This window comes from Myotis davidii, unplaced genomic scaffold (assembly GCF_000327345.1).
Source record: "Myotis davidii unplaced genomic scaffold, ASM32734v1 scaffold252, whole genome shotgun sequence".
NCBI classification, from domain to species: Eukaryota; Metazoa; Chordata; class Mammalia; order Chiroptera; family Vespertilionidae; genus Myotis; species Myotis davidii.
In genome coordinates, this window is record NW_006283768.1 from 207289 (window position 1) to 227914 (window position 20626).

General features: G+C 51.3%; 1 protein-coding gene and 1 long non-coding RNA gene across 2 annotated transcripts in view; one reads left to right on the plus strand and one right to left on the minus strand.

The window, feature by feature from the left end:
• Positions 1-20626, plus strand: part of TSPAN5 (tetraspanin 5) — a 167006-nt gene that overhangs the window by 138074 nt on the left and 8306 nt on the right. The window contains exons 3-4 of the mRNA XM_006753890.2: positions 14894-15040; positions 19415-19585. Coding sequence (XP_006753953.1) covers positions 14894-15040; positions 19415-19585 — 318 coding nt within the window. The remainder of the gene's footprint in view (positions 1-14893; positions 15041-19414; positions 19586-20626) is intronic.
• LOC107183646 overlaps positions 18187-20626 on the minus strand; it is a 32570-nt gene continuing 30130 nt past the window's right edge. Inside the window, exon 4 of the long non-coding RNA XR_001514436.1 lies at positions 18187-18537. This is a non-coding gene — a long non-coding RNA (uncharacterized LOC107183646). The remainder of the gene's footprint in view (positions 18538-20626) is intronic.

Sequence of the window (20626 nt, forward strand, 5' to 3'; positions counted from 1 at the left end):
CACTCGACTCCCTCCCCATCCGTACCTCTCATTTTCCTGCATGGCCTTCCCTACGGAGGCCAAGCACCGGAATTCGGAGATAAATGCAAGCTCTCTCCTTCTCCCTCGTTGGGTAGTGGGAGCCTTGGCAGCATTGTGTCCACCCTGGTGCGTGGCTGGCTACAGCACAGCTTTATCATCCCCACCTTGTCAGAAGGAGGGAGTGGACGGGTTGGTCAAAAGTGGTAAACTAAGAGGTTAGCTTAAATTTTCCCAGAAGACTGTTCCCTTATCTCTTTGGTATTTCACCCTTTGAGCTTGACCAGGGCCCCGAGCCAAGAGTTTCTTTGAAGTGTTCTGTGTGTTAAGAAGGGAGAGGAGAACTAAGAAAGTCCAGTAAACAAAAGCCCCTCAGATGCCAGGAGGAATTTCCACAACTGAAACAAAGTTCAGATAGACGGCATCAAGGAAAACTCCCAAGTAAATCCTGAGTTTTGAAATGAAAGACCTTCTGTTCATTTACAGAATACTCCTGCGAAATGTAAAGAGGCTTACGGAGAGTGAGCCACCGTCCAGGGCGGGGACTACTGACGAAGGGAGACAAATTAAGTTCCCCAAACAGAGGTGATTGTATCTCTGGAAACTGTTATGTTGAACACTGGTCTTCTCTTGGCTCAGGACCAGCTTCTGCCTCAACCCCCGGAGAAGCTGGGCGATCTGTGTTGGTGGAAGCTCAGAGATTCTGCTCTTCGAAGCCCTCTGGCTGGCTCAGTGCTGGGTCACACAGCTTTTTATAACTCTGCTTTAATGAGAGCCCATTTCCATCTGCTTTGAAAAGACGCTGGGAGGCATTAAATGAACGAATTGTCTAGTCTGGCAATAAACAGACAATTGGTTGTTTCGAAGGCTTTTTTTCTCTCTTTGTGAAATATAATTATCTTTTTGTTTCACCCGTTGCACCAAATGTCTCTTCTCTGATAAAATCACAAAATTCTAAAACTAGCAAATATCAGAGCAAGGGGGTGATGCGGTCTTCAGGCGGGGGGGTGCAGTATCAGTCCCTTCTTTGTCAGGGCCCCTGGCAGCAAATGGAAAGTTTCTCTGGAGAGCTGACGCTCCTTGGCTAAGGTCACCAGCTGCTGTGTAGCAGGCCTCTGTGTGCTGGGACCAGATGGAGGCGGCAGAGGGGAGAGGACAGGCAGCAGCCCAATTTGGTGGGCCCTGCTGCACGCGGGCCCTGGACCTGGGATGCGGCAGTGAGTGACGCAGAGCCCCTGCCCCCCTGGAGCTTGCATTCCAGTGGGAGGGCTGTCAGGAAGTGGTCAACTAGCTGAGGATGGGTTCAGGCGCTGGTAGGTGCTGCTGAGAATGTGAGCTGCAGGGTAAGGGCTGCTTAGAGAGTGGTGACGGAAGAGGCCTCTTTTTGGGAGAGTCGTTGGGAATGGCCTCCTGAGGAGGTGGCATTGGAGCAGAGACCTGGAGGAAGGAGGAGGGATCTGCAGAGGTCCCGGGGAATAGCATTCTGGGCAGAGGGAATAGCCAGTGGGGTGGCCCTGAGTCAGAGACTTGGTGATTCCTAGGAATAGGAGGAAGGCCAGAAGGCCTGGAAGGAGAGATCAAGGGCAAGAAGAATAGGGGGTGTGGCCAGAGAGGCTGGCAGATGCCCGAGCGGGCAGGGTCCTGCAGAAGTTTGGTTTGAGAGGAAGTCACCAGGGCATATTGACAAGTGAGTGTCTTGGACTGGCTTTGTTTTAAGATGGCTCTGCTTGCTGTGTGGAAAAACCGCACAGCTTTGGGGCTGAACACGCCTGAGTTCAACACTGGCTTCTCCATTTTCCATCTGTGTGACTCTGGGCAGCTGTGTGAACTTCTCTGAGATCCCCTCTCCTTGTTTGTGCAATGGGGACACTGACATCACCTCGTAGGACTGCTGTGCGGATTAGAGGAGATGGCCCCAAGACAGGGCCTGCTGTAAAGTAAAGGCTTCGTGGAGACACGGCTCCCTCCCCGGGGCGCATGGCTGAGGCATGTCCACTCCGACATGGGGACGGACGGGACGGGATGGAGGCTTTGGAAGCTGCCTCCGATTTTAGGAGAGTTCCAGGCTCCGATTCATGGGCCCCAGAGAACGGGTTTGGTTTGGGCTCCTAAGGAGGATGCTATGTGCATCGATCACCTTGGTAACTGCAAAGGATGCTCTGTGAAAGCCCCCTGGGTTAACTTCTCAGCTGGACCAGGCCTCTGGCAGGATGAGGTTGGAGGTGAACCACAGCCAGCCACAGGCGGTGGGCGGCCTGCGCCTGCAGGCGGTAGCTCCAGCCTGTGAGTCCGTAAGTAATGCCCCCGTGGAGAGAGCAGGGACATTTATTTGAAAGGAGGCCTAGAGGGCAAGTCTCTGAACCTGGGTCACAGCTGGAAGGATCAGACGTAATACACATTTTTATCTGGGCTGCGGAAACATTGGAGGCACAAATTACCATGCCTCGTGCTTACTTAATTCCAGGCCAAGTTTTAAACCAAGGGCTAATATCACTAGGGACTGTTACACGTAATAATTAAGTAATTCATTTCTAAATTCCAAATCGACTGTGATGAGGCAGAGGATGGCTGCATCTCCACAGAGAACTGGTTTGCGTGCAGCTTTTCAGAAATAACAGGAGCTGCTGTTTCAGAGGGAACATTAGCAGTTATGTGGCATGAGCTGCTGTTGCACCGCAGGCCCTGTGGCCTCCCGCCAGGATCCGTTCTTTCATCCAAATAATGTTTATTGAGCACGTAGCATGGGAAAGGGCTTGCGCTGGACTCTGGGATGTGATTCCTCGGGGAATTTCCAGTCTAGGAAGGGCGCACATCTATGTGTAAAATCCTGTATAATAAAGAGCTAATATGCAAATGGTCATCACGGCCTTATGCCATCATGGCCCAGACACTCAACACTGGTGAGAGAGGAATGGGGACCAGCCAGGCACAAATGAGCTTGCAAGAGAGGAGTGGGGACCAGCCAGGCACAAATGGGCTCACAAGAGGAATGGGGACCAGCCAGGCTGCAGCCCAGAAGAGGGACAAGCCGCCCACCCCCCGGTCCCAGGTGTCAGTGGCTGCACCTGTGGCCCAGAAGAGGGATAAGTCGCCCGCCCCGCAGTCCCGAACGCCTGCAGCTGCAGCCCAGGTGAAGCCACCTGCCCACGGTCCAGCTTGGCAAAGCCAGCACAGGTGCTGGGTACCTGCGGCCGGCCAGAGGGAAGGAAGCCTGGGTCCCAGGTGCCTGCAACCAGCTAGAGGAGGGACTCTTGGGTCCTGGGTCTGGGGCAAGGCAGAGGCGGTTAGGGGTGATCAGGCCAGCAGGGGAGCAGTTAGGGCAGTGGTTCTCAACCTGTGGGTCATGCCGGGTCGCCTCCCACCCCTGAGGGCTCCTGGACTGGGAGAGGATGCAGGCTGGGCTGAGGGACGCCCCCCCCCCTTCCCTGTGCACGAATTTCATGCACCAGGCCTCTAATGTATACATATACACATAAAATGTCATAAGTGCTCACTTGAAGTGTAAGTTTAACAATTCCTACAGCAGAGTACTCACCACCTCTATCTCTTTGGGTTACTCTTCTGTCGCAAAGACCTTCCTTGCACCAAAGTAGACCCATGTTCTTGTAGTTTTCACTCATTGGTTGTTGGATCCCACAGAATCAGTCCTTCTCCAGGTTGGCCCTTGAGGTGCTCAGGGTGGAGTCCTGGTTTCTTCCGAGTTTCTCAGCTAAACACCTGCTCCCCTTTGGGTGGAGTCCCTTCAGCATCTTTGTCATGCTCCTCTGACCTCCGTCTCATGTGTCCTGTGAACCATAGAGAGAGAGCTTTAGGGGACATGGAGCATGTGGCTGGGTTATGTCCCTTGGGGTCACACTGTTGATCCCAGAGAGTTCAAGTGGGCCTCAGATGCAGCTAGGTTTCTGCTCTCCGGAGTCAATGCAGGATTCCACATTCACCCAGCTGCCATCCAGCACATTCCCCATGCCACTCAGCGTGGCGTTAGCTGTACATTTTGATCAAGCTGCTCCCTCAATCCCTTCCTCTGTGCAGGCCTTCCTCTGGCGCTTCGTCCCTTTACCCCCTGGGGAAGCCCTGCAGGTCTGCGTGCACATGGATGCTCTGTGTCCCAAGCCTCCTAGATTATTCTGATTGCAGTCAAGCTTAGTTATCACTGATCAAAGCCACTGTTGTGTTGAGCAGGCCAAGGACAGAGCCCGATGACATGTCACTAGAAATTTCCTTTGGGGTTGACACTCATTCGCTTACATGTGCCCCTGGGTGTCATCAGTCAGGCAGTTTCTAATCCATCCACTTGTCATTACATCAGATTGCATTTCTGCATCTTGTCTTTATAGATAGACGATAGCCTTCACTTGAACTCTGATTAACCAGCCTAGGGACTTAGTTGAACCTGTCACTTTCTTATTGCACCCATCTGGGCCCTGAGCACATCATTTTGTCATCCCGGTACTCAGCAACCCTTACCAGGAAAGCAAGGACCAAGGCCTGGTTTACCAGTCCTCCCTTCCTGAAACGCTGTCCTCACTTGGCCTCCAAGATCTCCCACACTCCTGGCTGTCCTGCCTCATGGGCAGTGCCTCCTCACGCTCCTTCGCTAATTCCAGCTCACCTCTTTGACCTTTAAATGTTGCAGGCTCGGTCCTGGGACTTCTGCCCTAGGAGGTCGCATCCAGGCTTGGGGCTTTTAAATGCCATCTAACACTGATGACTTTCAAACTGACATCTTTGGTCCCGACCTTCTACCTCCTCCAGACTTGGATAGTCGGTAGCCTGCCTATCATCTCCACTTAAGCGCCCAATGGGCTTCTGAAACTTAGCAACCCAAAACGACACTCCTGACGCCCTCCCCTCCACCCCCACCCCGCTCTTCTCAATTACAACAAACAGCAACTCTGTTCGTCCACTTGCTCAGGTGTTTAGACACCTTTCTTTCTCTTCTGTCACATCCAATCTGCCAGCAAATACCGTCAGCTCTACTTTGGAAGTATATAGATAATCTGATTTCTTCTCACCACCTCTACTGTCACCCGTTGGTCTAAGCTGCCACCACATCTTGCTTGCATTGCTCTTGTGCCCCCAGGCCCATCTCTATGCAGCAGCCAGAGCGGTCCTTTTAAAATGTAAGGCAGATTCTGTCACTTCTCCCCTCCAAACCCTCCAGTGAACTTACCATCTCACTCACAGCAGTATGTGGTGCCCCATTACTTCTGGGATCTTATTTCTCACACTGTGCCCTCCCCTGCTGCCCTCTAACCCCCACTCATCATCTTGCTGTTCCTCCAAAACCTCAAGCATAACTCACCACCCCAGGGCCTTTGCACGTGCTCTTTACTATCTGGTATGCTCTCCCCCAGAGACCCCCTTTCCTTTACTTCCTGATCTCTGCCCAGATGTCACTTTTGTCCATAGGCCTTCCTGGCTTATTTAAGGTCACCACTTTCACCCCACCCTGGGCCTTTCCTCTCCCTTCCTTGTGTTTCTCCCCTTGTGTTCTCAGAGGACTTACCAGTTATGTGATAACAGGTTTATTGCTGCCTTTTCCCACTACAAAGTCAGCTCTGTGAGGGTGGAGGCTTTTGTTTATTTCTATATTCCTGTACCTAGAACATTAACTGGCACACAAAAAATATTGCTTACAAAAGAAAGAATGAGCAAAGGAATGATGAAAGCATTCTTTTTAACCCTGGCTATTTTGTGGCCTGTCTGGTTCATGTACAGAAGTCAGTATTTGCCTCTGACCTCTAGTCAGCACATTGTAGTAACAGCATGAACGGAAGTAAAATGACATGTGGTTTCTGATGTGGGATCTGATAGTGGTACAGTGGTAGGAACAACTAATCCACTAATTCTGGTGTCAGGAAAGAAAAGAACCATTCGTTTCTGGCATTAAAATGAGAATCTGTACATGATTGTCACAACTTGTGGAGAAATTAGAGGTACCTCTCCTTTCCCTTCTGCCCACCATTTTTGTGTATGACTTCATTTTTCGGTGGAGACGAGAGGCAGAGTGATACATCAGTGAGGTGCTGCGGGCCGGGGACACTTCGCTCTTCAGAGCAGGAAGGGTCCCCTTCACTGGCCTTCAGTGTGAGTTCGGGGTTCTATTGCCCCTCCTGGCCACCACCCCCTGCCCCCTCCCCCCCCACACACACACACAGCACAGGCCCACCAGGAGGGCGGAGGGTATAAATTGGCCTGAAAACTCCTTAAGGGCAGGAGCCTGTGTTCCTTGACCTTCTGTGCTCAGTTCTGGCGCCATGCCTCCCCCACCATGGATGCCCAGAGGATTCGTGACTAAATGAGAGAATATGCAGAATTTATGACTAAATGAGAGAATATGTAGAAGACCACACAGGATAAATAGCTCTTCACACAGGGGTTTCATTTTCACTTCTGGGAGCTCTGCACCTAGCATTAAACTTGTAGAGAGGAAATCGAGCCCAGAGAGATACCCTGGGAGACTGACCCTCTGCCCCAGTCCCCTCTCCGTCTCCATCATCCTCCCTCCATTCACCCAGCTGGGCACTGTAGGGAAGGGGGTGGGGGTGGCTGGAAGGAAAGGGCTGGCGTTTTCTAACTCCAGTGGGGAATGGAATCGGAAGGCTTTCCTGGGGCTGCGGGCAACCTTACCCTCCAGGCCCCGTCTCCCCCCATGGCCTGTAATTGTAGGTCTCACTTGGGAACCTTCTGGTTGCTTCCTGTCACAATCGTACAGCAGGCTCACGTTGGAAAAGCTCCCTGTTTTCCCAAGAAGGCACATGAGAGAAATGAGGTTCAGTGGCCCAGGCAGTTCCTCGCAGGAGGTGTCCGGTTCCCACAGCCTGCGGAGGCGGTGGGTGGCAGTGCCGACCCCGGTAACTGGAGCAGAGATACACGCCTCGGCTCTGAGCCTGCTTTATGGGGACGTTTCTGAGGTGCTGGAAACACTTCTTTGAAGCTTTTCTTTTAGTGACTGAAACGGTGTAAGTTGGTCTGCATCTCCTCCTCCGTTATCCAAGTCATCCCCTCAAGGTCCCTGCTGTGGCCCCAAATCTGAAAACCAAACAGCCTTGCCCAGGACCTGGGAAGCTAGCGGACGAGCGGGTTCAACAGTGAGAGTTTACATCTTCTCTTTTTCTACGACCCTCCAAGCTTACTCAGGGTTTCAGGAAGGAAAATCGGGGGCGGGGAGGTGGGGGGTCAAAAACTCAGCGACTTTGTGGTTCGTTCTCAGATACCACAGTCCTCCTCGCGTGTGAAGGCACAGGCCGGGCCCAGTTACTACACAGGCTGGATAAATACCCCGAACCTAACTTTGGGTTAAAACGGTCACCCTTGGGCCCCCAGGAGGGGAGCAGGACGAAGCCTCTCTCCCTGCTTCCTCCTGCCGCCCCACCCCCCACACCAGATGCTCCTCTGCCCACTTCCTTCCAGGGCAGGGGTGGGGGCGGGCTCTGCCAGCTGGGCCTGGCAGATGGTAAAGGGGGTGATGTCTGGTCTTTGTGGAGCTCCTGCAGGTCCTCTGCCCAGTGGTTCCCTGGAGCTCGGTGGGTGTCACTGTCCTTGCTCAGATCTGGCCTCTCCCCCGCCCCCTCCAGTGCTCTGCTGGGCTCCGTGAGCAGGACCAGCGACGGGACCAGCGGCCGGGTTGCCGGCTCTCTTGGGGCCTGTGGCAGGTTGCAACCACTTGCGGCAAGAAAGGATTACTTCTAGTCTCACAGGTGACCTTTTATGACGAGGAAACGGGAGACCACGTGTCTTTAGAGTGGCTGGTCTTCCTCTCCCCTCGCGTCTGGGCCAGCCCTGAGTGATGCTGCCCCCCCCCCCTTGCACCCCCTGGACGCCGGGTCTAGCGAGCACCCTTCGGGTCATGCCCCAAGCCCTCTCCGGGCTCTGCGGCCACTCCTCAGCCAGGTGGGCGTTGGGTGTGCGGAGTGGTTTGCCTGTCAGTCGGGAGGGAGGACTTTGATGCGTGTGGAGGCAGGTTCCCTGCGGTCTGCCCCAGTGGGTCTTCCTGTGGGCACCGTCACAGACCACCTCCAGCTGCAGGACCACTCCTCATTTTCTTTAAAATGTCTAATCTGCCATCAGGTAGGGCAATGCCTCTCTCCCTCGAGGGAAGCTGTTGCCTTCAGCCTGGGGGTTCTGGGGGAGGAGGGTAGGAGAGCCAGGCCGCGCCCTCATCCACCTCAGGGGGTGCATCTGGCCCGTGTGGGGCGCACATCCCGCAGGCCTGTCTCTGCTTCTCATCCAGCAGCTGGAAGGAATGTGCTAGTCGAGGCCAGAGCGGAGGAGCCCCAGACCTGGGGGGCTCATTAAGGCTATTTTTGCATTTCTTTTCCGTGGGTGTGGAGAGAAGGAGCTGAAGCTTGTCAGGTGGCACACGGAGGCGGCGCTGAGCTGGGCGGGACAGACCGCAGACGCTGCCGAGGTTAATCGGTGCGAAGATCTGCAGCTTCGCCTGCCTTTTCGTTTCTGCGCGTGCACAGACCTCTCCCAGGAAGCGTTGTGCTCAGCACATGGTCCTTTCTTGTGGAGCCTGGGGAAGAGGCTGCCCGCGTTCCCGCGGTCACTGACTGTCTGAGGGCTGTGGGGAGGTGCAGGCTGGCGGGAAGGGGGCATGATTTTTCATTCTTTCTGAAACACACAATGTTCATGAAACCAGTGGACGGGGAGGGCTCCCAGGGACCGGGCACGGCTCAGCGACTGGGAGGTCATTCGGCAGCAGTGACTCTGTGGCGACCGGTGTGCCCAGTTGGGTTCTTGGCAGCGGAGGCATCGGCCCCTGGGTCAGGGCGCCACCACCCAGCCACACAGCTGCTGACTGCTCAGTGTGCTCACCATCGCCGACTGACTTCTCACTACTATTTCCCCCCCTCTGTGTGCTCCTCGCTTCCACCCCTCACAGCTGTCTTCTCTGAGCTTTGCTAACGTGTGACTTCTCCCTTCTGCCTTTGCTCTGAGCGTCTGAGTGACTGCCAAGTCAGTTCCTGCCGTCTCTGTCAGGCGTGACCATTGGGTGTGGCCGGGGTTTTTCTTAGAAGTGGGTCAGGCAGGGCAAGTTGGGTGAGCACCTGCCATGTGCTTCTATAGCAGCCCATGTCTTCCTCTGGGTCTAGTAAAGCAGTGATGCTGATGCAATGGGGATAAACTTGGACTGGATTCTTAATGTGTGCCAAACACTTAGCATAGTGTTTGTATTTACTTGCATATTTCCTCCATCCTCATAATAACCTTATGACACAGGGTGCCGTTTCACCCAAGTGGAAATTGAGGCGTAGGCAGGTCTGGTAACTTGCCCAAGATCACACAGGCTGTAAGCAGCGGAACTGGGATTCGGCACGAGGTGTCTGTATTGTAATGCCCTGTCTGTCACTCTGCCCCACACCCAGCCCTGACCAGTCGACCCTCTGATGTGTTTCAGGAGGCAGGGAAGAGGTAGGAGCCAGGCGGGCCTGAGTGCTGTTCAGGGTGGTTAGTGCAGGACGCAATGCTCTCGGCCACACCCAGAGCCAGCTTGTCGAAGGGGCTACAGTATTAGTCCCCCTTCTGCTGTGATGGACACACACCCGCACGTTTGTTTGTTGGCTCCCTAAACTCTGTTATAGTGACATGGCCTTAGGCACGTTCCCTTACTGTGTTCCTCTTTAGACACAAGCTAAGTACCGAATGGATAATGGAAACCACCTATTTTCACCGGAGGATCACTCTTCAAGGCTTCACATGGATATGCCAGGAGCTAGTTGTCCCGAAGCCCATTTGTAGAATGGCTAATGTGCTGAACATATGGGTTTCTATCAACTTCTAAAACAGGCTCATATTCATTGCATCTTGACAGCAGCACTTGCTGTTCTTGTTGTTTGCTTTTGCCTCTGCTGCCTGGCGCAGCGACAGGTGTAGCCTTACATGACCGAGGGGCAGGAGAATATGGATATGGGAACATAGAGTGTGGGTACGGAGGATTCTTACACATGACTGTACGCTTAATGTAGTGACGAAGAATCTCTGTGCAGGAAGTCCTCCGGTATTCTTGAGTCTGTAGCATTTGCATCGGTTTTTCCTGTGACCCGCAGTCTTGGCCGCTGGCACTCTCTCTTAGCCTTCCCCTTTCTGTCTCTGCCAGGGCTGTGCCGAGTTCTGCTTTCACGTCAGCCAAAGGCAAGGGATAAAGGAATTGGTACACGCAGCTAATTGATCTGCTTCTCCTCCTTTTATCCTCATTCCAATTCGATTCCACTTCATGGGGTATGTTCAGACTCCCGCACAGTCCAGCGTCCTTGCCCCGCCCCCCCCACTGCCTCCCAGGGCTGAGCTGCAGGATGCACGCGGAGAAGGAGACAAACTTCCCTCTGCGATCCGGATGCCGGCTCCACGTGCGCCCCGCTCGCACACGCAGCAGACCAGGGAACAGCAGGGGGTAGCCAAGGAACATTTTGCATTTCTTCATCTCCCAGCAAATTTGAGTTCTAATAAGTTGGCATTTAAACCCAAGGACTGAGCATTCAAGTTTAGATGGAGAGTTAGAGCTTAAGTCATGCATTACTTGTCAGTGACCTAGGCAGAGCACCTCAGAGTTCCACCCGGAACTCATGTCCTTGTTGATGCTGAATTGCTAGTGAGTCAACGAGGAGGAAAGCTGTTTACACCCGTTTAATGGTTATGTTGACCGGAAATATCAGCCGGCCTGTAAAGGGAGCACCCCCATACTTTGTCTCCAGCATGAAGTGTGAGCTCCAGTTTTGGTCACACGTATGTTCGTGTGTGTGTGTGTGTGTGTGTGTGTGCATACCTGTGTAGGTGCACCCATGCAGCACTCACTGTAGTTTATCGAAAGTGGCAGTTGTATTGTGCAGGACTCCCCGGGTGCCAGTGCAGACCCAAAGGGAGTCAGCTCGACAATCAAGGGGTTTTAATTTGTGGTCAGGCCAGGGGTTATAATGCGGTTAGAATTTCCCCTTCCTCCCAATTCTTTGTTTCTTTGTAAACCCTGGCTTTCTATATCTCACTACAGGCTGACTTTTTCCACGTGATGCAATACATACTGCAGGTGGCTCCAGAACTGGCATTTCACAGTCTCGGCCACGGGAGAGGGATGTCTGTCCTAACCCTGCTTTCCAAGGAGGGGCATGCAGGCTGCCGGCTCTCACGGAGGCCCGGGGTCATCTGAGAACTGGTGCTCGAGGGCTCGTGGAGTGGACGTGGGGGAGAAGGAATTCTTACAAGAGGGGGAATGTGGTTCCCCAAAGGAGAGGGTGGTGCCCACAGGTTCCCAGAAGACAAGGTGTCCGCTGGTGGTGTTCTGACACATTCCTGAGGATGTACTGCGAATGCATGTCTATTTTAAATCACTTGGCAGACTTAACTGTAATCTTAGATTTTTTTTCCTTCCGGCTTCTTGTCAACTACACGCTTTAATTGTAATTATTCCTCGGTAGGCATGTTCTAGCACTTCTGATTCATTTGTCAAACTGAGCTTAACACAATTACCGAGTCTAGGGAGAGAGCCCGTCTTGAAGACAACAGAAGGCTCCGCTGTCAGTTTTGTAGTCCAGTCTCTGTGGCCAGGATTCTGTTCAGCTCCCCCTTCATCTCCCTGTGTCGTCAGAAACAGTGAGGCTGCCCGCCCTTCAGGAAATAGTTGGGAACACTGCACAGGTGAGAGAGTAAAGTTTTCTCACCTCCATCTAGGTAAGGGGTCCTAACCACAAGAGCATTTGGGCACTGGGCATTGACGTCCATACTTTGTGTTTTAAGATTTGAGTTCGTTTTCAACTGATCCAGTAAAAATAAAGTTCTTGGTCGCTCTATGCTTTGCGCAGTGTCATTGCCCACACCCTCTCCGTAACTGTCTTTTGCCAGAATTTAGGATTAAGTGAGGAGAATCTGCAGTCCAGCTAGGCCTCCCAATGATTGGCGTTTCCATGGAAACAGAGGAAGGCCTGGCAATTAAAACTGAACCTGCAGGCTGGGGAGAGGAGACGTACGAGAATGAGTTGTCTGAGAAGGCAAATTCTCATCCTCCAGCTGAGACTCGGAGAGGACAGGTGATCCCGGAGGCTGCTGCCAGCCGGATCGGACCGTCTTGCCTTGGGGCGGGCGTGTCTTGGCGTTTCGGGCTCAGGTGTGTTTTCCGGCTTGCTCGGTTTGCCAGAGTTGCCCGGATAATTGTCCCTGTGATTCACAGAGCTCTGTGTGTGCAGTCGTGGATCACGGAGGAGTGGGAACAATCTGATCTTTTAAATTTTAATTTTTTATTGATTTTAGAGAAGAAGGGAGAGGGGGAGAGAGAGAAACATCAACAATGAGCGAGAATCATTGGTCGCTGCCTCCTGTATGTCCCGCACTGGGGATTGAGCCCGCAACTCAGGCATGTGCCTTGATCGGGAATTGAACCGTGACCTCCTGGTTCATAGATCAACACTCAACCACTGAACCACACTGTCCGGGTGAACAATCTGATCTTTGCACACACTTGAGTGTGAATCCCAACTTAAGAGCCTATTAAAAATGGATGAAACCATAAACGGAACCTAGAAGTCGGCAAGTCCTAGTTTCTGCTCCAGGGTGGGAACCGGTCCGGGAGCCCCTCCGACAGAGGTTCACAGCTGGGGTCCGAGGGGAAGCCGTGGCTCTCAGGCAGCCTCTCTGGCCGTCGTCGCTGGGATGCGCTGGCATGTCTAGCCTCTGGCGGTGGAACTTCTCCCTGTCTCTTCCACCTCTGCTGCCTCTTCGTTTTGGTGCCAAGGAAATTGAGCCTACGTTTCCCATAATGAAGTTGACTTTTTAAAATTGAAGACTGTTATCTTGTACCCCCAAAGACCTCTGTGCCCTGGCCAGGGAGGTCTAAGACCCAACGCCTGTGTTTAGAAAAAGGCATTCTGACAGGCGAGGTTGATTTATTTCCAGCACTGGGTCCTCACCACTGTTTGTAGATTTTGTGTGACTTTTCTTAGCATCATTGGGTGGTGAAGAATTGGTCACTGTGTTTTTGTACCATACACCCCCCACCCCCAGTATTCAGCAGGCAGAGCTAGGAACTCCTGAGAACACAGGATTGTATTAAAACACTGGTCTCTGCATCCTGCTGGAGGGTGTGGTTGTCTTTTGTGACGTCGCCCCAGAAGTTAGTGAATCCACCCTACATTCCTATGTGCTTTCATAATCTCTCAACCCTTTGTCTGTGATTTATTTAAAACATTGGCCTTTTTAAGTTGTACGTTTTAAGACTTCTTAATTCCTCATCTGTTCTAGATTAATAGCCTATTATTGTTCTTAAGGTGTTGCTCCCCTCATCCCTAAGAAATGAAAACCTAACAAACAACATACTCTTGTCCCAATGTTCCTACTACCTTAAAACGGACTAACACTTACATCTCCCAGAGTCGGACATTGGTCAGTGCTGACTGGGACGTGCTTGGATGTAAGTACATGGCTCCCACTTGGTAGAAAAAGAGTAATGAAGTAGACAATCTTTTCTGGGTCCAAAACAACAGCTGTATGACCTTCAGCGAGTCACCAGCCCTCTCTAGGTTCCATTTTTCTCAAGTATAAAATCAGATGAATACTTTGTATGCTTCCGGGTTATTGCGCATGCTGTGAAAGCAAATTATTTAATATTAAGATTGTTAGCAAACTATACCATGACATACTGTGGTGATTTTTGAGAATAACCTAAAAGAAAAGAAAATATTGATGATATTGGGTATTTAAGACTCACATACATCCAGTTTCAAAATGGCAGTAGTTTGGTGTCTATAGGAAGGAATAGTATATTTGTACCTTGTATTTCAGAGGAAAAATAATCTCATAATTTCTAAGATAGTTTTGGGTGATCTTTGATGTAGTCCCATTAAGGGAGAAAGGCTTTCAGTAAAGAAATGGCATTGTCGGGGGAGAAATGAAATCACTCTGGGTTCCTGTGATCGGAGGATAAAAGGGTTGAAACCCAGGGAGTGACTGTTGATTTGTAAATCGTTTGAATCCCAATTCTTGGCTTTGAGGATCTGAGCCTGACAGGGTCTCCTGTGAAGCCCCAGGGTGGATCCTGAGATGCAGCTTTTCCCTGGAAAACCTCTAGTGCAGTGGTTCTCAACTTTCCTAATGGCGCGACCTTTTAATACAGCTCCTCATGTTGTGGTGACCCCCAACCATAACATTATTTTCGTTGCTACTGCATAACTGTAATGTTGCCACTGTTATGAATTGTAATGTAAATATCTGATATGCAGGATGTATTTAGATGACCCCGTGAAAGGGTCATTCATCCCCAAAGGGGTCGCGACCCACAGGTTGAGAACCGCGGCTCTAGGGACTTGCATCTGGGCCTGGCCACCATGTGAGCACGAAGACTCCCTATTCCTGAGGAATGTCAAGGGCCCAAAGCAGGCACTTGTCTGAGCTGCATGTCCTGGGCCTTAAGGACGACTCCTCTCCCTGGGTGTTAGGAGTTGTTTTTCTTTTCCTCCCCCTTTAAAAAAATGTTATTTTTAAGTCATAGTTTACATTCAGTATTATTTTGTGTTAGTTTCAGGTGTACAGGGGACGTGTTTTTCTCACACACCTGTTTTTTACTACAGACCACTAACGAGTGGGGACGTAGCGAGCAGAGGTGATTTCCACATCTCCGCGCGAGGTGTAAGCGTGGTTTCTCGGGGCTGTTTCTTCACTTTATATAGTTTTACGTAAAATGTGAGCCCATCAAGACTTGGAAAGAAAGTCGCTTCCCATGTTTTGTTGTTGTTTCTGCAATGACTCGAGTATTCATCACAGCAGATATCACGTGGCCTCTGCTGTGTTTCCTCGGAGGGGGAAAGAGACAGTCGCGGTAACCTTTTCACGGTGGAGAACTAACCCCGCACCCGGTGCCCTGTTGTGTGTTCTTCTCTGCCCCCAGGGAGTTCTGTCCAACATCTCTTCCATCACCGACCTCGGCGGCTTCGACCCCGTCTGGCTCTTCCTTGTGGTGGGAGGAGTGATGTTCATTTTGGGATTCGCAGGGTGCATTGGAGCGCTGCGGGAGAACACTTTCCTCCTCAAGTTTGTAAGTATCCCACGCTGCCCTCAGGCGAAAACCAAGCATGCCCCCAGCAGCTGGACGCTGCCTTTAGCGAGAGGGAGCTGTCCCGAAAGCACTGGCAGAACTACAGCCTGGGCCATGCTTTTCTGTACAAGAGCCCTCTAGTCTGCCCCTGCCAGGCCTCCTTAATAGTATATATACCACCCCACCCCATGGCATCGAGGGGGTTTTGCACACGTATGTCACGACTGCATTGCAATCCCTAAAATACCGTTAGGGCTAAGGTGGTTCTGTAGACATAGTTTTCTTCTCTTAAGTGAGTTATGCTTTCTCTTTTAAGCACATAATCAGAAGAAAGTTGTTCAGCTGGTTGGTTTAGAGAAACCAGACATGAGCACCGTGGCTGTGGCCGGTGCAGGAGGTTTTGGTGAAGATGGAGAAACTGAAAGGCAGAGTCTTCCGTTTGTTGACCAGCATGCTTTTCAGATCCCCCGCAGGGTGTTGTGACCAGTTAGCACGAATGTGTTTGGAGGAGGAGCTCTCCAGGGGTGGGTAGGTAGGTAATAAAAGGAGAGCGGAAGCCTTTCCTTTGGAGATGCCTCCCAAAGGAGAACAGGATGGCTGCTGTGCCCGTGTGTGTGTGTGTGTGTGTGTGTGTGTGTGTGTGTGTGTGTGAAACAGGTTCGGTGAGTGTAGCCACAGCTCACTGAACGTGCCTGTTGTCTGGTGTTGGCATTTGGTGGCGGCCATATCACAGCCCTCCACACGATGGTACCCACTCCCCTTCCCAAAATAAAAAGTGTGGGGGCGGGGGAACCCACCCTCCTGTGATGAGGGAAGATGGTTAGATTTCTAGAGAATCGTATCAGTTTAATATCACTAATCTCACCCTTATGATACAATGTCATGGAGGGCCATTTTCATTTAAAACAAGAGCTCCCGCCAGGACGAGTCCCAGCTGCCATGCAGAATGTGGGTCTCTCCCCAGCACATCTGCCACATCTTCCTCTGGCATTTCTTCTTGAACATCCCCAGGAAGAGCAGACTCCCCGTCCATACAAGGTGGGCAGCTCTGGCCCAGGCAAGGTCTGGAGGCTGTTCTGCCTGGAAGTTCGTATGCCTCGTGCTGACAGGGAAAAACCCTGGTGCCGTCTAATGAGCCACTGGATCTCTGTTCTGTACACATGGGTCTCTGGTGGGAGTAGCTAATTTCCCAAACTCTGTTTCTCTTAAACCCACCCACCACCCACCACTCCTCACCTCGTCAAAGACCTACAGAGGCCCCAGGAAAGTTTTGTCCCTGATAGCAACCCGCCAGTCCTCTTAGCACGAGGTATTTCTAAAGCTTGAGCGCACCTCCCTCAGCTTTGCTGTAGCCTGTTTTGGGCCTCCTCATACTTACTGATTGCCACTATTTTACCATTTTTAGCCTCCATGCCCCTAAATGATCCGCTTTAATCATATTAGTTTATAAGGATCGTCCCTTTCTCACTTTTATAGATGAAGATACTAGAGCTAACTTGAATAGGCAGAGATTTATACATTTCTCTAAGTGATCACCTTAATTTATGAAGTCCCATGTTGCAAATAAAGAGAATTGTGTTGTTTCCTGGCTTCCTTAAGTCTTGGGACTATTTTAAATGGTCCCTTTCTCCGTTTAGTACATGCAATAAAAACTGGCCTAGAATAGTCTTTGAAATAAGTAGGAAGTCAATGGCAGCATCATTCCAAACAGCCTCAACCACCTGATGGTGCAAGGCCAGGAGGACTGCGGGGGGGAATCTGAGAGCTGCGTTCCCGTGAAATAGAAACGGAGCTTTCCTGTTGACTGAGGCCCTGGAACGAAGCCTGTGAGTCCCTCTCTTCTCCTTTGGAAATGGGGAAATTTGCTCACAGGGCCCGTGTGTGTTCCTGCCAAATATTTGATAAGAATTTAATTTAGACTCAATTTTTGATATGCATATTGTATATTATTATGTGAACATGGGGAACTAGAAAATGAACTTGCCTAGCCTTTGTAAAGGTGAAGACAAAAACCTAATTATAACCTTTGCATGACTTATATCTTGTTGTTTGTGTGTGCACACACATGAGGTAGCCATGATGTTCTCATTTCTGTAGTGTGATGACTGTCGTGTAGAGTGGTACTTGGTAAAGGGAGGAGAGTTGTGTTATGCTATGCTATAGGGTGCCCCCCCCCACCCCCCCGTGTGAGCATTTAATGAACTTCCTCTGTGTGGCTTCAAGCCACCAGGACATAGACCCCCCCCTCCCCCAGCACCCTTCATCTTCTCCTCAGCTCTTCTGCTGACGAACTTGGCCTTCATGATGATAGGCTGCTTGGGGAGCTCTGCTTCCCCTTTAAGTGGTAATCCTCATGCCAGCTTTCCCAAGGGCCCTGGGCCAGAGCTGTCGAAGCTGACCCTGTGATGATGCAAGCCACCATCACTGCCTCGCAGCACCCCCACCCCCACCCCGTGCTTCCTGTGCTTGCTGATGCGGCCATGGCCCTGCAGCTTCCGGGTCTTCCTCATGATGGCCTGAGATGCAAGAGCAAAAGTGACCATTTTCTTGTCCTTTTTCTAGGTTGAGGAAAGCTCACACTGAAATTACTGGTACCAGCGATGATAATGAACTCTTTAGATTCTGTTGCTAGTGAGCTCAAGGGCAGATAACCAGGAGCTCTGACCCTGAAGGCCTAAAATGGGGGCCTAAACCTTGGGATCTTAGACTTTGCCAGGTGCTTATTTCTTCTTCCCACCCTCCCCTTATGCCCACCCTCTCAGAGCAGCACCTGGCACCCTGGGCAAACACTGTCAGATACACACTGCGATGTGGCCCACCTCACTGCCCGCCCCGTCCCTTACTGTGAGAGGCTCTTTGGAGGCACCCAGCTCAGGGCCTGCAGGTCATTCAGTAGATGTTTCCTGAATGAATACACATTTTTAGTCTTTTTGGTTGGTTGGTTGGTTGGTTTTTGTTAATCTTCACCAGAGGATATTTTTTCCATTGATTTATTTTTTTAGAGGGAGTAAAAAGGAGGAGGTGGGCGGGGGGAGAGAGAGAGAGAGAGAGAGAGAGAAACATCTATGTGAGACAGATACATCTATTGGTTGCCTCCCACACAAGCCCCGATCACTGGGGCCTGGGATCGAACCCGAAACCCACGTACGTGCCCTTGACTGGGAATGGAACCCAAGACCCTTGAGGGCTCGGGCCGAGGCTCCAAGTACTTAGCCACACAGGCCAGGGCCGTTCCTAGTCTTGGTAAATAGTAAGTAGCTGTGTCGTTGCCTCTGTGCCGCCCCCACGCGGTGTGCTCCTGGTTGGCCGCCTGAGGGCTCCTGCGGGATGTAGACACAGCAGCCGTGTTGGCCCCTCTGCCTCCTCACCGACCCCTGTCCTGCAGCCTCTGGAGCTCTGCTGACAGGGGTGGCCCAGGGTCGCCTTTCTGTCCTCATCACCAGAAGTTTGCTTGCAGTTTATACGCTGCTCCTTCACAGCCTCATTTCTCAGAAACTCTTTGAACAAATTAAAATGGAAAAGGGTAAGAATGTGGAGGCCGGAGGAAGTGGAAAGAACCGGGGGTGTGACGGTAGGTGATATGACTCAGGTGAGGCTCTGCTGAGTGTGCTAGACGGAAGGGAGTTTTCTCCAGTCCATGGGCCGTTCCCGCGTTGCCCGTGGCCTCTCGCCTGCCTTCTTAAACTCCTCTCATCTGTGTGAGCCAGGAGCCTCCCTGCGGCGGCATCTCGACGTTATTTAAAATATTCCGAGGCTGGAGCTTCACAAGGGAAAGTGGTTTCGTTTTATTTTCTCGATGGGAAATTATTTTCATGTCACAGTCCCCCCCACTTCCCCTCTGTTCTCTTCATCTGAGATGCACACGTGTGCCGTTGTGCCCCTTGGAGCAGGTGCGAAGGGGGATTAGCGCAGTGTCTGAATCCGTAAAAGGAATATCTCCAGACAGGACCCAGCCACAGTAAAAATGACAGGTGATCTTAAAACATTGGGGTAGCTTCTCTCTCAGTGTTGCAGAAGCTTACGGGCCGTTGTTCAGCGCCTGGCAGGCAGCACGTTAATCAGGAGAAATTCCTTAGGCCTTAATGTGACTCTAATGAGAAACTCCCATTTTCTGTGTTTGCTTATGAGCTTTGTTGGTTAATTGCCAAATGGAGCCACCAGAGCCCCACAATGTGATTAGGAAATGATTTTTTTTAAAGTCCTTTCTTGGAGTGTAATCTTTTATTAATGAGTCTTAAGAAACGGAAGGTTGTCTGCTTTGGACGAGTGCACCAACCCAGTGTAATCACAGACCTTCTTCGAAGGCACCATTGAACCGTGTATGATCAAAACAGCCGGCGTAACTGCTCTCCGTCTCTGTGTCTTTTGCCGTAGTTTTCCGTGTTCCTGGGCATCATTTTCTTCCTGGAGCTCACTGCCGGGGTCCTGGCATTTGTTTTCAAAGACTGGATCAAAGACCAGCTGTATTTCTTTATAAACAACAACATCAGAGCGTACAGGGATGACATTGATTTGCAAAACCTCATAGACTTCACCCAGGAATATGTAAGTTTAAATTTGGTTTCTTTTCAAGTTGAAAGCCTTCTGGGAAGGATGGCCCCAGAGAGCATCCTCCTGGCTCCGCGTCTGCCAGCTGGGACGCCCCTCTGACTGGTCTGCGTGGCTTGTGGGTTGTTTGCTTGTCTGTTTATTCTTTGCTGGCTTGTTCTGTGACCTGCACGATTTGTGCTCTACATGGAAATGTCCTGTTTTTACTTAATCTTCGTGTCTGCCAAGAGGAACAAAGAAGGAAACTCTTGAGCAAGAAGGCGCTAATCACAGTTGCCCTTTGCTGCCGACGTTTGAAGAAGATTGCTTTGCTATAGGTTTAACGTTTTATGTGGCGTTAAATATGGATGCTGTCTTGTTCCTTGCCCATTTCTAGTCATCCTCCACACTTCACAGCTCAGAATAATATCCTCCCTCACCAGTAGGGTGTTTGTTCAAAATTCCCTGACATAGACCCATTCAGTGTTATTATAGCACCACGCGCGGGTGAAACCGAAAGTTGGGCAAGTTTCACCCCCTGGTGGCCTCTACCGAGCGGAGAACCTGTGCAGAGAGCCCCTCCCACCCGGTTTCTGACCATATTTCTGTGGCGGCCCCTGCAAGGCAAGCAAAGCAGCAGAATCCCTGTTCCACTCAGAATGCAAAATGGCCTATGAACAGGGCTCAGAAGACACAGACCTGGTGCCCAGATCTGATCAGCTAAGCGACTAAGGGGTAATAGGACCTTGGCCTGTGTCCCCAGCAGGAACGTGGAAACAATAAAAGCTACAGTTTAACTCATGGAGATTGGTGGTTGCATCATGGGCTTCGGGTGTTGTGGTCCTACAAACCGATAGGTGCCTATTTGCAGACACTTAAAAAATCGGAAAAAATCAGATAAGCTGCGCAGACCTGGACCATGGTGTCCATGATGTTAATGCATATGGCAGGAGGAGCTGGGGTCCCTTTGGTAACGGGAGGAGAGGGCTATATCAGCACTCGTCCTGGGGGCAACCCCACACCCCCACACCCCCACCCACACCCTCACACTCTCCACCC